Genomic DNA, 16,273 nt, shown 5'->3' with positions numbered 1-16,273 from the left:
TCTAGACTATAAGTATGTGATTTGAGACACAATACTAGTTTGCTTAGTGGAGGTAGATGGATGAGGAAATTTGTCCATTATTATTGCTGTATTCCTAAGCTACTGCTGCGTGTTAGGATAGTGAAAAGACTAAAATAGCACATTCTTATTTTAAATGTGGCTCGTTTGAATGTCGTTTCAAAATAGCACACAAAATCCGTTTTCGTAGTCAGAACGATATTTCTATAACAATTTGTAAAATAAATGAATAAAACAAAAAAGAAGATTGCGGGTATTTCTTTTTCTATATCAAGCAACCTCATGTGGATATGTATAGAGAATACAAAAACAAACAAACAAACAAACAAACACAAAAAATATGTGCCTGAGAATTCATTCTTTCAATTTGTAACAAATCAAGACCAAGAAAAGTAAGAAACAGTGAAAGGTTTGACAACACGCCCCGCTCTCCCCAACATGTAGGGACTCCTTTCAGTATCAGTGAAATTGTAAAATATGTCACAGTAGTAACCTTTTTTTTCCCGACTGCTTTGTTGTTTCTCAGCGGAGTAGCACTATGGAGTATGAGAAATGACCAACTGTTATTACATATTTATGCTTTACTGAAAATGTGAACTGCACTACTAAAGTTTCAGATTGTTATTAGCAGTGTATACAAGCTGCAGATTTCTACAATGACCAGTCAGACAAAGTCAGGCAAACGGCTAAAATTCACTCAGGCACTTCTCTCTGGATCGTCCACAATGACAAGGCCAGTATCATCCAGGTCTCATCTGTTCAGCAACACTGGAAAAAAGAAAAAAAAAAAAAAAAAGTCCCCTCCCAAACGTTACATTGTTCAAAAGCCATGGAGGAAACGGCCCCCTGTTATCTGTGCAATGCAAAATGCCACCAATTTGGTTGCTCCAGTTACTATGAATAGGGCTTCTTGATTTTATCAATTCAGTCTCACCTGGGAGTACATCAGGTCTGCTAGTGCATATTACTGTATCTTGCTAATTTTAGTTCACTTTGGGTAGTCCATTTAAAACCAGGAATTTAAATGACGTGACATGCTTCATAGCTTGTTGCACATTGTGACAAAGTCAAACAACTGAGGCTTGAAGTGTTGTGTATGATTATGTTTATTATTAATATTATAACAGTCCTGCCCATGGTTCAGCTTTGCCACAGCTATCCTTCTGTCCTTTCTCTAATTTCCCTGAAAACTGAATGAACAAAGGAAACTGGAACAGTTTGCTTTGATTAACAAATCACCTCCATGACAGTGTTCAATGTGTGAGCTGTGTCGATGCGGCCTGGCTATCTTTCCACGTGATTGCTGTCTTTCTTACTATTTGCATCTCAAACTCTCATCTTAACTGCTTTAGTTGTGGTACATAGAAAGCTGTGTTTTGCATCTTTTATCGACTTTTGGGTGACCCAAACCTCTTTCTTTTGTACAGTATCTCTGGTTTAGTATTTGGATTGACTAGGTTGGTTGGGTGACATTTTTCCCCCCTTGTGTAGAAACAAAGCCTTTTCTCATTACTATCACTTACTTGAACCACAAACACTTTCAAAAAGTATTTGGGTGCTTTGTATTATTGCTTATAGATGCGATCCGGGTCTTCCACGTATTTCTCAGCTAGCAACTAGCAACTAGAAAGAGCTGTCTTAACCCTTTCTTGCATAAATGATTATAAAACATATCAAGATATAATTGCATGCAACTGAATTTGGACTTTTTCTAAAAGCTTTTTTCTAAATAGCTATAGTTAGCCGGCATCCAAGGAGTACAAAAGTGGTAAAAACATTGCTGAAACAACCTTAATGTGTTTGTAAAGTCATTTTACCAACTTTTTACTTCTAAAATATTACACAAGAACATTTTTAAAAAATAATTTTTAGAGGAAAAAAAAAATCAAATATCGAAATATGAAGTGTAAGTCTGATGTTATAATATTTGTTACAGTCTAACATTTTTATTATTTTTTTTTACTTTTTTAAAATTTTTTTTTTATACACTTTCCTTATTATGTAGAAAGTTTAGACACAAATGCCTGAGCCATACTGCGTATGTTACTGTCAGCCACGTTGGACTGCAAGGAGCAACACTCAATGGAGTAATAAAAATTAGGAAAATGGTGTATATAACATTGGGTTGGTTTGGAGGTGATTTACATGTTAGATAATTCTAAAAATAGCCTTAAATAAATGGTCTAAGATTGTGGACACCATCTTATGTATCACTTCCGTTTAGCGCACATCCCACCGTGTAATAACAACCACAACTCAGCTTTAATGAGATCGTATCTCAGGCATGATAAGGACCTGAACTACCATTTGGGGCCCAAAATTTAATGCCTCACAAGACATGGCTCAGATGTGGTTGGCTGGTGTTTTTGGTGCTTATTCTGAATGCCATAAAAGTACAGTATATGTGTGTGCTTACAGCTCAGTTTTTTGGCCCACAGTACATTTTTCCATTGCTGTAACTGTGGGCCCTCATGCACCTAAAGTCAGCCATATTTGATCTGCTAATTGAATCTTTGCTAAAACAAAGCAGCGTCTGCAGATCATCTCGGACGAACTCTTCTACTGAGTTACACAATCATTTATATGAATGCAGAATAAAAAGTTATGATAATAGAGTGAATTTATCTCTGTCACTTCCCTCTGAAGCACTAACTGGTGTGGGAGGTGTGTCTTCAGCGGAAGAGCATTTTCTAAAATTACCTCCTACACCATGCCCCCTCCCTCCTTTCCCTTCAGACCCTCGCCACCTCCACCACCACACCACCCTCACTTTCTCTTATCGGACCAGCAGCACTTCAGAGCAACGCCTGGTCTTAACTGTAGCTCTTTCACCTCTCTCGCCCACCTGGAGGCACAGAGATCATCCACACCAAACTACAGCCAGGTAAGAAGCACCAAGAGCACGGATGCAGCAGGTGAGCCGAATTATTTTATTTTTTTGCTCCCTGTCATAACTTACTTTGGCTTTGCTGTCGTAACATGTCAAATTATTGCACCATCAAATCAGCTGTGCTTCAAACTATAAGAAATTAATCTAAGACCTAAAAAAAAAATGAACTGGATTATACCTACAGAAATATCATATTGCTGTACACTCTTGATATAACAAAGTTTTATCTCTGTTTATTATTTGTATTATAATATCAATTGCTGTAGTTTACCAAGACTGTCATCAGATGCTATTAACCATTTTTGATTATTTATTACTGTTGATATTGTGTGGTTAAATACAGTGGCTACTGAGTAATTATAGTAAAAGAAATGCATGGTTAGAGCAAAAAGTTTCTGCACTAGGTGTGTAATGACTCATATTATATTATGAATTATATTACGTGAAAAAATACTCACAATGAGATTACAATTAAACTAATATTTCTATCATGATTAAGCCCATAAATTCCATTAATTTCTATCATGATTAAACCCATTTCTGGACAAGCTTGAAATTACTTTGCTCTAGTGGCTCTATTTGTTTTATCGTAGTTGCAGAAGTAAGAAATAAAGCACGACGGAACGGTGTGTTATATAAAAAACAACAGGGTGGTATAATGAGTTACTGTTACCACAAAGAAGATTATTTTCCAATAACAGCCCAATAACTCTGAGTGTTTTGTTCCTCTTATACTACAACAATTTGCCAATAATTAAAATGTTTTATTAATTAAAGAATGACACATCATACCTTTTATCCGTTTATAGTTACGTTTAACATTGTGGAACATTAGGAGAAAAAAGTTAGTTCTGTTACAGCAGCTATAAACAGTCCCTCCCATGCCAGCCTCTCTTTTTTTTTCTCTTGAAGTTAATCAGACAAGAAAATGCAGCTTGGCATGTTACCAAGAAAACCACAAAGCCCTCTGTCCTGACGACTTTCCTGTGTTGGAAAACTTAAAGTTACAGCTTTAACTCTGACACTGGAGGCTTCTTCCAAAAAAAATGTTTCCTCATAGAAAACCTCACTATATCAGTAATTACACACTTTTAAAATCAATCAACCTTCTGACAAATCAGAATTAAGAATTCAACAGCACTGTGGTATAATGAGAAATATGAGATAGATGGATTTGATATATTCCTGATATTTGATTTGATTATATATTTTATATGATAAAATTATATATTTTATAGATTATATGATTCTTTCTAGTTTTGTGTGTATATATGTGTATATATGTATATGTATATATGTATATATATATATATATATATATATATATATATATATATATATATATATATAATAAAATATAATATATACTTTTTTTTTTTTTTTTTTTTACAGTTTAGGACTGAAGCTGAAGGACTTTTGGCCATGGAGGCGACTGTAGAGTCTCGCTGGGCATCCTCATCGCTGCTGCCAGGTGAGGTGCTGCCCACTTACCCGTCTGACTCCAGCTTTGTGTCTCACACCGAGGACGATTCGACTTTCTCCAGCATAGATGCTGAATGTGGAGGCCTGCCTTCCCTCTTCTCCAACGCCGTCCAGAGCCGCGGCGCAGCGACATACAGACACAGCCCAGGTCAGTGCTAGACACAAAAAGATTTAAAAAAAAATTTATTGTTGTCTTCAAGGTAAATAAAAGTGTATTGTGGAATAACAGACAACAGAGTATAGTAATTTTTTTAATTTTGACGTGTAATTTTCTACTACAATTGAGGCAGGATACAATTAAGCATTTGAGAGTTAAGTTTCTTCTCATAAGGTCTGACAGTGGCTCTGTGGCAGTCGTGGGATTGGAACTCGTAACCAAACCCACTAAGTTTCGTTCTGCGGCTAATGTTTTACATTAGAGCTGTGAAGAACAGCGGAAACACCTGCACTGTCCAAAGATGGTTTTAGCTTGATGGTATTCTTAGATTGTTTTCATACTTGGTCTATTTATGACTCAGCTTGTTTTGTGACCCTTTCACATTTGGTCATTTTCAGTGTCCCAAGTGGTCTCAGATCGACTCAGCATTTTTTGTGCATATGTGATCACAACAAATAAACTCAGCCCTCTTTTAAGGGTGTTTTCACATACAGGTCTATTTAAATGAAACTTTCTCAGTTCTGCTGAAGTGAGCACGAAAGGGAGCTAGCTGCAAATCACCTCAGTGCTTTAAGTGTTCATGGTATAAGTGGAATCAAAAGAGAATTCAGTTCTCTTTCTGGACATTTTACTGAAACAACTGAGACCATGTGTCTAACTTCTTTAGACCTCAGATTCCAGGTGTGTAAAACTGAATTATGAATAATATCACTCAAAATGGTTCAAAAACAGAATTGTAGTGAAAAAAAAAAAAACAGAAAAAAGAAAACAAGGAGAGGGAATTTTGTTGGAAAAACACAAAAACCAAGACCTACTTGTGACTCTGATGTTAGTGGATGGCAGATAAAATACATGCATACACACTCCATGAATCATCAGGGCTGGAAAAAGTACCGAGAAACTGTACCTAAGTAAAAGAAGTGTAATGGTGTCAAAATCTTGCAAAATCTTATTAAAAGCAGAAGTATAAAGGCAAAAATCTTCTTACGTGAAAGACAAAAATGATCTGCTGAAGTATTCAGGTAAATTAATGCAAAAAGTAAATATATTTAAATGATGAATAGAGCAGAAAAGAGCTGATCACAATGTTTAATAACCCTGTTGGAATGAATGCTAAGGCACACAGCCTTACATTAGCAACAAAATAAAGCTTAACTAGCTAGCTAATTTAACTAGCTAAATTACAAAACATAACTAGCTAATTTGCTAAAATTTGAAGTTATCATACTTCTTTAGCTTTGATGGTGACTTCTAAAGACTGATATTTCATAGGAGGCAAGTGAGACACCGGATCTCCAACAAAAGACACCTTATTAAGAAAAAACAGCAAACCACTCCATAGTTTACGTTTCTTTCTCCCAACACGACTCATCAGTGTATGATCCTGTTTCATCGGTACAACAGAGATACAACAGCGCTCATGCCTGAAGTGCAACATCAAAATGGAATATATTTCATTTCATTTGTATGTATTTCTAACCTCACTGTCATTCTCTCTCTCTCTCTCTCTGTCTCTCGTCCTCCTGGTCTCTCTTTCTCTATTTCATTCACTCTCTCTTTCATTCTTTCTTGCTGTTTCTGTGTCTTTCCCTCCCTCTCTCTCTCTGTATGTCTCTCTCTCTCTCTCTCCAACCCCTTCCTGTTTCACTGTCTGTCTCTCTTTCATGCTTTCTCTCCCCTGTGTCTCTCTCTGCCTGTCCCCCTCTTTCTCTTTCTCTCTCTCTCTCTCTTTCTGCAGTGAGACAAGTTTACTCCTCTCCTTTTCTAAGTGGCTTGTCATGGCTGGAGGGCTCCAGCGCTCACTCTCTCTCTAGCCCGTACCCATCACCCCCTTCCGCCTGGCATGGTGGTACGTTCAGCAGGACCCCGGTGCTCCCCCACAGCTCCTCCACCTCCTCTCCTTTCCATCCATCCATCCCTCTGTCCTCCATCAGAGCCCCTCGCTCTGAGCTCCACCCACCCGGCCTGGACTGCAAGGACAGTGTGAAAGGCGAGAGGGTCAGTCCTGCAGCGGGCGCTGAGGGTGTGGGGGGAGTTTACACCATCAACCACGTCGCCAGCGGTGGTGTATATCCACACGATCACGGGCCGCCGCAGGCGCACACACACACTCACACACATTCTCTAGGACACTACAGCTCCTACAGCAACCCAGCTCAGGACTTCAGCAGCGTTGGCCTCTACTCGCCCTCCTCATTCTCCCCGAAACTGCGAGGCAAGATGACTCTCTCTCCCACAGGTGAGGACTGCCTCTCTCTCTCTCTCTCACATACATACACACACACACACACACACACACACACACACACACACACACACACACACACACATACAAACACCTACTTGGAAGTTGGAAGTGACTATGCATTATACTGGGGGTTCTTGTACTTTCCTTGTTTTAAAAATATATTATATAAGAGTGATGTTGAATTCTCTAATCTGATTGGTCAGAAGGTGTTGATTAATTGTCTATAACAGCGGCTCTGACAGTAGTTATGGCTGCAAGTAAAATCGCAGGTTTATATTAAGGTTTAAGGTTCGTGTAGGTTGTCACATACATATTAATACACTTCCAATTATCATTTCTATAGTAACAACTAACCTACAACTTTCATTAAATGTAATGGTTTGTTTATTGACAAATAAAAAATTATAACAATTGGCAAATTGCTATGTTATAAGAGGAATAAAACACTTTGGGATGTGCTTTTATAGAAAAAGAATCTACTTTAGGGCGTAACAATAACCCCGTTTCATCAGGCTGCCTCACACCGCCCCATTGTTGATTATTTTCCTGTAACATCCCCAAGAGTTTTATTCTTACCTTAAACTTTTGAATTATAGTTGAATAAACTGATCCATTGGTGCAGAGAAAAGTAAAAAAAATTATAAATAAATTTATATATTTAATCCTAAGCATCCTAAGAAAACTGACTCTTTTGCTTTTGGTCTCAGAAACGCGGGAGTGTGTGAACTGCGGGGCCACTGCTACCCCTCTGTGGAGGCGTGATGGTACAGGCCACTACCTCTGCAATGCCTGTGGACTATACCACAAGATGAATGGACAAAACAGACCTCTGATCCGGCCTAGGAAGAGACTGGTATGGCTTTTGAATCCTAAACTAGCAGAGGATGGAACGCTTTTTGCAGGCAGCACATCAGCCATTTAAATATTGAGTTAAAAATGATGTAATTTTTATGTTTTCTTTTTTCATTCTTCAATCTATCTTCTCTCCTTGCCTCTGTAGGTTGTGAGTAAGAGGGCAGGAACTCAGTGTGCCAACTGCCAGACGAGCACCACCACACTGTGGAGACGTAATGCCAGCGGGGAACCTGTGTGCAACGCCTGTGGGCTTTACTTTAAACTACACAATGTGAGAGCTCCTCTTTTTTTTCCATCACTTTTTTTAGGACAAATGTAGCCTTGCACACCAATATCCTAGATTTCTAACTTTGTGTGGGCAGATATTTGGATATATCAAGTGGAAATGTTGTCCACACTGGAAAAAAGATGATTTAGAGGAATAGCTTGAGAAAATAAGGACTAGAATTAGTCTAAGTATGCTATAAAGTTCTGGATGTCACACACAGTAGTGAGTTTTTCCCAAGAAATGAGTGATTCCAGTGTTTACCTGTGAAGACTAATCAGTGTGATGGGAAAGAAATGTGAGATACTTATACCAACCCACGATTATACAATAGCAATAAAGCTAATGTCACAAAATGCTCTAGATATTCCACAAAAAATACCAAGAACCGCGTTTCTACAGTCTTCCGATAACATACTCAGAGTTAATACCAATTCGGGTCCCATGTGGCACAACAGAAAAGCGTTTGCCCATGAGTTCGAATCCTGGTGATGCCACAGCCATCTGTGGCTGGGAGTCAAGGGAGCAAAACTGGCTGGGATGCCATACCCTCTCGGCTGTCAATCACAGCGACACTAGCCAATCGCAGGTGTCTGTATGTGGAAGAGGGCAAATAACCCTTTCCTTTGAGTGTGTTACACAGCCCTGTGATGCAGCACGAGCAGCAGTTTGAAAAGATGAAGTGGGCTGGATTCACGTGTCTCTGATGATGCAGGTGTTAACCTTCACCCTACCTGGTTGGTGGCTGTATTTTGATAGGGGGGAGCTTTCACATTGTCCTCCTTGAAAATGTGAAAAAGTTAAACACCATCTGATTACAAACGCCTGACCTCCAGATATGAAAAGCCCCAACATTTATCACTGATATTAAAAGTTTCTTACCTGCAACCTCCTCAGGTGAACAGACCCCTCACTATGAAGAAGGATGGAATTCAGACACGCAACCGGAAGGTGTCGAGTAAGAGCAGGAAGGGGAGGAGGAGTACTGCTATGGAGCTCGATTCATTCTCGGAGCCCTTGAAGGCCTCCGGGTCTGAGCAGCCTGTCGACACCTTTTCACTGGGACCCTACAGCCACAGTGTCCACCCTGCCGGCACCTCCGCTACACTCCACGCCCCATCTCACCTTTCCTACCCATACCACCCTGCAGCAGCCATCTTTTCCGGCATGGTGTGACAGAATGGAAAACGGACGCTGATGGTGTACACACTTGCACAAAGTGAATTTAATTGTTTCCAAGAGGATTTTTTTTTAAATAGAATGTATCATGTTTCATATTCATATAAGTGTGGATAAATGTGAGAAAATAATGAGTGTTCTATTTTATTAATATTTGTACTTGGTGTAAAGCCATTTCTCTCCTATACTTTTGTTCATTGGCTGGGAGTCTTACAGATGCCGTTTACTGGCTAACCCTTGTGGTGGTGTGAATAAATTGTACAAATGAATACACAATTTATTTCTGTAATTCATCATGCAAATACGTACTCTGTTTTTTTTTTTTTTTTTCATTCACGCACGCACATAGACAAATCACTTTCAGGACTGGACACAATATAACCAAATGCACCTGGCACAACTAGGCGGGAATTTAAATAAAACTCTGTTGCTGAACACGACAACACTTCTAACGCTTTTTCCTTTGTGGTTAGGACTGTCAGTAGCTCCATTGTCTATGCAGAAACTCTAATTGTTCGGACTGTGGATCATAAACGGTGCATACGCAAATCCGTCGCTTTCCATAGTGCGGAGGTGTGAGCCTGAGTGATACGTCTCACCAGATTCAAATCTGTGGCTTTATGGAAACAGTAAGCGAGTCAAAAGATCCATTTAGGGCATGAAGCACTGTGCATGTTCCAGTCCAGTCAGTGTGCAACAACAAAAATCTTGTCATGTAAATGCCATGACAAATTATAACATCTGGATATGTCAGAACAAAGCCACATTTACTGCATGAGGTCACGAGTCGATAATAAATTTTCATATCACACTAACTGCCTAAGCTTCATCAGGATTTAGGCACAAGGTTGTGAGAATCCTCTCTTCAACAGCTCTTTTCAATTTCTGTAACAGCAATTACTTGCTAGCTTCTCTGCTTCAAGTGAACATGAAATGGCCTGAGAGCCGAGATTTGATTCTGTCGACGTATTATGTTGACGTATTTCCTTTTGAAACAGGAAGTCAGGGAGGGAGCGTGTCAAAGGGCTTGACTGATTTTCAAGATAAGCGACACCTCCGACTGTATCTAAAGACACTGCTACAATAATGGCTGTGTAGGATTTCTCATGGTCACTTTTGACCCGCACTAAACACACTGCGCATCACCACATGAGCAACCTTGCCACATTCTATACGCTCCCATGTTCATCAGCATGGCCTTTCTTAGTCTCTCATGCTTCATCTGTAAAGACTTCTCCTGTGACTTTTTTTGGGGCCCCTGGGATCCCAAACCTGCTGCACACCTCTACAGTGCCACTTTGTCATGGTCAGTGTCCTAGAGCGGAGGCTTCTAACTAGCGTGTCTCCGATTGGTAGCGGCCCATGGATTGTTTGTTACCCTGGGCAGTTTTTTCCTCACCCCTGCAGCAGTGAGAGCATTAAGCTTTCCGCCTGGGGAGGGGGAAACGATAGCAGTGATGATCACCTTCACTGATCATTAATAATATTGCATGTGCTTAATACTGCAATATATAGTCTAATCAATTATCAGCAGATGTCCATGTGTATGTTTGTTTGTTATAATGTAGAATACAATGTATCCTTTACATAGTTTCACTGCTATACAATGGAGTAAAAATACAACTTTTGCACTAGAAAGGCATACAGGCAACTTAATTTGTAGTTTCCATATCTTTATACTTCCCTGATAAGGCTTTCACCATGCAGGAGGATAGATAACATCTGTTTAAGACTCAACACAGAAGCAAGGCTTTTTTCTTAGCTATCTTCAGACTTTCATGCTGTAAAAATACACCATTTTTTAAAAGAGAGGCACAATGAACAAGCACCACAGGATTAAGATCAGTGTAGAACATGCAAATAATATTATAGGAAGTAATATTAATCCTGTACTGGACTTTAGTCAACTAGACAAGTTTTATTTTATTCTACAGAGTCATTATTTTTAAAACTCTACATATAATATCTTTAGAAAATACATTTATTTGCTGATTTTTTGTTGCTAAAATACAATTCTTTCAGCACCAAGAACCACCTGAGGTGACACAGGGCTTAGTTTCTTTCACTGGCCCTGTCCACTGGAGGGTTGTGTGGTTGGTTACAATAGTTAAGGGCCAGCTGGTCAAGTAGCACTAGATCTTCATGCAGGGTCTTGAGAAGTTTTTTACAGCCTCTACCTTAGTTTCTTGGTCCTAGTAACTGAGGAAAAATAACAAATGCTCCATGGAAGCCAAAGGGTAGGACCCAGTCTTGACAAAGATAGTGAGGAAAGCAGTTTGGGCCAGCGTGAGTAGCTCCTGCTGATATACTGTGTAGACACGCTGAGTTTAATGAAGTCAAATTTTTTGAACTCAAGTTTGATGAACTCAAACGATCCACTCTATGACAGCTTGCTGCAGGGTAGACAATATGGCTGCAGTTGCACCTGGACATGTTTGGATTCAACATCTGAATGAGGTCATTTTATCTAGGGGCTGTTATGAAGACATCCTCAAACTGGTCTTCAAACTGCAGCAGGTCCTGGAGCTGGTGGGCAAAGAGTGTGGGTCCTGGTTCTAACCATTCGCACAGCACTGCAGTTTCAGTCTAGTTTTTTTTATTATTATGATTATTATTTATTTTTTTTTAGTTTATCGAGTACTCCATTTTGGGCTGGGTGAGATTGCAAAAAACAAACAAAAAAAACCCCACGATTTTTTCAACTTCGATTCGAGAACAATTCTCAATTACGATTCAATTTTTTTGTTCTTACACAATGCAATTGAAAAATTATTTATAAAGTTTTTTTTATTCATTAGAATTGACTTTGGGAAATATAGATGTGCAAAAATAGTAACACCACCATCTATAACAAACAAAGGTTCTTTTAAATAAAGACTATTTAAAGAAACAATATTAAAAAAAAAAACATTGTTTGCACTATTTGCTATAGATGGCCCTGTTACTATTTTTGCACAACTCAGTGAATCCTTCTTTCTCGACAGAGTAAATAGGGACCATGTCTTTCGTGACATGAAATGCCACCGCAACTGAGAAGTCAACTTGGGGTATTTTTCTCAAATCTCAGTTCCTTCCCCATTTACGGAGTGACATCAAATCAACATAGCGGTACACAGCATCAGAAATAAACAAAGTAAAACTTCTTGCCTTTGAATGAGTTATACTGTATCTACAAGTATTAGCTTTAATCAACATACAGACATATTCATTTGTTAAATCTAAAACACTGACTGTATAGCTTGCTGTTTGAGAAAGAAAATATACATCCCTCATCCAAGTTGGCTTTGTTAGCTTGTTGCTAACAAAATAGGAACATGGAGTTGTCAATTTTCGAATTTTTTTTTTTTTTTTTTAAATCTAAGCATGCAGTGTTTGGGAGTAGAGCAGGCTATAGGAGACATTTATCAGGTTAAGAAGGCTGTGTTTTTCCTTTGTATTGGTTTAAACTTTTAAATGGCATTTACAGTTGTTTTAATTAAAAATTTAAATATGCATATACAAACACATGTAAAATCTTGATTAGAACATTTTGAAAATCATGTTAGAACATTAATTTGAATTAACCAAATTAATCATGAAAATCGCCCAGCACTAACTCCATTCTGACATCCTGGTTGGCTGATCTGGTAGATGTCTGGGATGATCCGATAGTGTACACTCTCTTCAAGGTTATCAAGAATTTGCAGCTTGTGTTTAGCTTGAAAACCATGAATCAGTTATCTTGCAGAAACATATGCTGGTTGTGGGTTGTAGAAGGCCAGTGAAGCCTGTCCCATGTGCTCTACCCAGAAGGTGGAAGTGCACCAGGTGTACAACAGCGTAAATCTTTGAAATCTTTTAGTGGAACATCACAGTGAGTTAAAGTGGGCAGTAATATAAGAAGCCCTGTCTGCTCATTCAGACTTCTTAAATTACAACGACTTGGCTACAGCAGTTTGAATCCAACATTCACCCAAACCTGCCCCTTTTACCCAGGCTTTGGAGTTGACCTCCTCTCCCACGTGGTTCCCAAACAGGACGGACTCTGGTCTGCCAGTGGAGTCCGGGTCATTTGGATGCGGTTACAAACAGCTTGTTGAAGTCAGGAAATTTGTCCTATGGGGACAGCAAGTGGGGAATGGGATACAACACAGATCACCATGGGCTAGAGTCTAGTGGGGTCTCTACATTAGTCCCCACTAGGTACCACTGGGCACATACCAGGTGTCTCTGTGGACACAGGCCACCTGAAGCGTCCCCTTAGGTGGGTGCTGTCCTTGGTCCTGAACCTGCTGCAGTTATACCTGTGAATGAAGCCTGGGGTCCAAACGTAACTTTCTATAATATCATGTAGACTCCATGTGAGCTGATGTTTGCTACTCTCTCCTCACATCCTTGTAACCAAAAATGTTAACCACTGACACATAAACATGTTTGAGCTGGGGTGAGTTAGAGGGATCAGGCACAGAAAAATGTGGGGCTGCTTTTGGAAACTTTGCAAATTCCATCATATTTGAGAGAATTCTAGGCTAAATTGCTGAACAGAAAGGAAGATTGATATGACATATAATCTACTTTTAATCTAGTTAAATTTCCCAGTTTCTCCTCACCAGGCTGTCCATTTTAAAAAGTTCCAGCAAGTTCCACCAGGTGTGTAGCATCCCTGACTCCATGGACAAATGGTACAAAGGTATAAACAACCAATTTACAATATAAAAGTCTGATGGATACAACATTCTTTTTTTCTCATTTGTCCCCCTCACCCCCCCTTGCCTCCCTCCTTTCTTTTTACTCTTTCAGCAACAACCACACAGCTCTGCTCCTCAGGCCTATACTGGTGCCTCATTGTGCAACGCAGGCAGCTTTTGGTTTTCCGGAGTCACAAAAAAAAATGCAGAAGGGAAGGAGAGATGCACATGAGGAGGCATCAGTCGATGTCATGTGCCACTATAGGTGGTTTTTTTTTTTTCGAGGTGCCATGCATGTCACATCACACTCTGGTTTCTGTTGCTGGCTTCCTCCATTCATGGTGCACCGGGTTTATCTGGGCGGCCAAATGAGTGGGAAATGGAACAGAATGACACATGGAGATTAGCAACCACAGGCCAGGTCCGGCGGACGCATGGGCACGACCGTTAGCACTCCCCTCGCTCTGTCAACCCCGCCTGTCACACACACATACACACTGGCACACTGTCTCTCTCTCTCTCTACACACTCACTCACACACACATGCACAGCCATGCAAACTGACATGTGGTAAGTGGTTAGTCATATCCCTCTCCTCAACAAACCACTCTTTTCTGGTCACTCTTTTCTGGCTGCTTGACCTTCTGACCTTTGGAACTGTAGCATGTAATGAACTCATCAGTACAAAATGTTGACACTGAGCAATCTGAAATTAAATTACATTCAGATGGATACACTCGTCATCAGTGTGAATTATAAATTAAACACATTTTTGAGTAATTTTTTTTTTAAATGTATCAATATTGGTGTATATATTAAATTCTAATTTAGCTAATGTGTCTTTTGGTCAGGGGGTCACGTCTGAGAAAATGTTTACGTATAGCCTACCTTTCTGAGCATAAGCAAGATCGAGATTGTTAATTTTATTTCAATAATTGTAATAAAGCTTAGAATAATTAAAATTTTTTTTAAACTTGGTGTTGGAGTAATAGTGGCCCCATGTGGTTTTGCAGTTCATGTGTGTCTCTTGTTTTTCTAGCAGATTTTGAAGACAGCTGGGAAACCAGTTATTCAGTACATTGCCGCCACCAGCTGGACTGGAGTATGGGGCATCACGGCTGGGCCTTGAATCCTTCGAATAAAGGATGTAGTTCTTAGGAACTACGACACTTCCTGTACACTCTATCTATCAGACACTGCAGCAAGCTCCTTAGTGATATTTTTAGTAGTATCCACCATTCCTCCAAACTGCTGTAATCTCTCATACACTCTCAGGAAAAAGGGTACTAAACTATACCTTTCCTTGCTGCTGTCATTAAGATACATCTCCTGTACCTTAAGTGTTAATCTTTTACTTGGAAAGATGCATTTAGTGTACCTTGAATTATTACTCTAAAAACTAATTACAGGTACTTTTAAAGGTACACTTATAGGTTCAAGTTACCATTTAAAAGATGAATACTACAGGTGCAAAAGATGTACCTCTGATGGTACCACCCCAGTGACAAGGAAATTTAGTTCTGTTTTTCTGAGACCATTTACTGTAAATCATAGCAACACAAAACTTCTCACTGTTTCAAGCTAGTCATTTTAGTACTTTCCTTATACTTACAAGTCCACATGAAGAAGAAGACCGGTATGAACTCATGTGCTCAGTGTGCCGCTAATCTAACTAGTTTTTCCCCACTAATCTATCCAACTTCTGGACGGGAAACAGATGTTTTTCAGTATCCCACATTGTCTCCTGTCAGTTTTTGCATGGAAATTAATTTGATAACGGATTTTGCCTCTAACTATTCTTAATGGAGCTATTCTTTCTTTGAAAGCCTATTTTGCAAAATTTTTGTACTATATTCCTAAGCTCTCAGTACTAAAGGTGCCAAACTGCTTGTCGCTGGTACATTTTTTGTACTTTTAGTATGTGTCATTTACCTGGACAGGATACATGTGGTGTAGCTTTAAAGAGTTATGCTTTAAAAGTACATCAGCAGTCCTTAAGGTCCCACTTTTATACCTTAAATTATTTTTAAGGATATAAAACTACACACTAATGTATCCAGTTTGGTGCCTTTATTCTTGAAAGTTCTTAAAGGAGAGAACCTACAGACTACCTGCTAAGGGTAAACACTAACCTACTGCAGTGCATTGTGGGATTTCATGAGCCTAGAAAACATTCTCCACTACACTTTTGGATTAGAAAGTGGCAAAACTACCAAATTTGTGCACTATATTACTAAATATGGTGCATTTTCCGGCATGTTTGCTTAAATAAATAGATAAATAAATAAATAATTCAGGCGCGCGCAGTTTGAACTAGCGGCTTGGCCAATCAGAAAAGAGCTATCAGTATAAACAAGGGCGGGGCTTAAAAACACTCAATAAAAGTTATAATAAACATATACATAATATAAAATTAAATAAAATTATATATTAAATGGTCGGTGAGCTTAAACCTGGAGATATTAGAGAACATATCAGCAATTTAATGTTAATACGTTTAAATACAATTAGC

The 16,273-nt window shown here is 39.1% G+C and overlaps 1 protein-coding gene across 3 annotated transcripts; it reads left to right on the top strand.

The window, feature by feature from the left end:
• Positions 1-2,739: 2,739 nt before the first annotated feature.
• gata1b (GATA binding protein 1b) lies at positions 2,740-9,537 on the top strand. Of its 3 annotated transcripts, none has more exons than XR_008302189.1 (6): positions 2,740-2,933; positions 4,301-4,538; positions 6,286-6,786; positions 7,503-7,648; positions 7,796-8,652; positions 8,813-8,948. XR_008302189.1 is itself a non-coding variant. In XM_053236507.1 (6 exons), exons 1-6 carry the CDS (start codon positions 2,925-2,927, stop codon positions 9,089-9,091), a joined length of 1,299 nt encoding a protein of 432 aa, XP_053092482.1. In that variant the 5' UTR covers positions 2,741-2,924; the 3' UTR covers positions 9,092-9,537. The 3 variants fall into 3 exon arrangements, 2 of the variants coding, with proteins under 2 accessions (XP_053092482.1, XP_053092483.1); XM_053236507.1 differs by having other exon boundaries at positions 2,741-2,933; positions 7,796-7,921; positions 8,813-9,537; XM_053236508.1 differs by having other exon boundaries at positions 2,743-2,902; positions 7,796-7,921; positions 8,813-9,537.
• Positions 9,538-16,273: the final 6,736 nt, after the last annotated feature.

The sequence above is a fragment of the Pangasianodon hypophthalmus genome, chromosome 8 (genome assembly GCF_027358585.1).
Source record: "Pangasianodon hypophthalmus isolate fPanHyp1 chromosome 8, fPanHyp1.pri, whole genome shotgun sequence".
Lineage (NCBI taxonomy): Eukaryota > Metazoa > Chordata > Actinopteri > Siluriformes > Pangasiidae > Pangasianodon > Pangasianodon hypophthalmus.
Note: the sequence above shows the minus strand (reverse complement) of the source record. Positions and strands in the feature narration are given on the sequence as shown.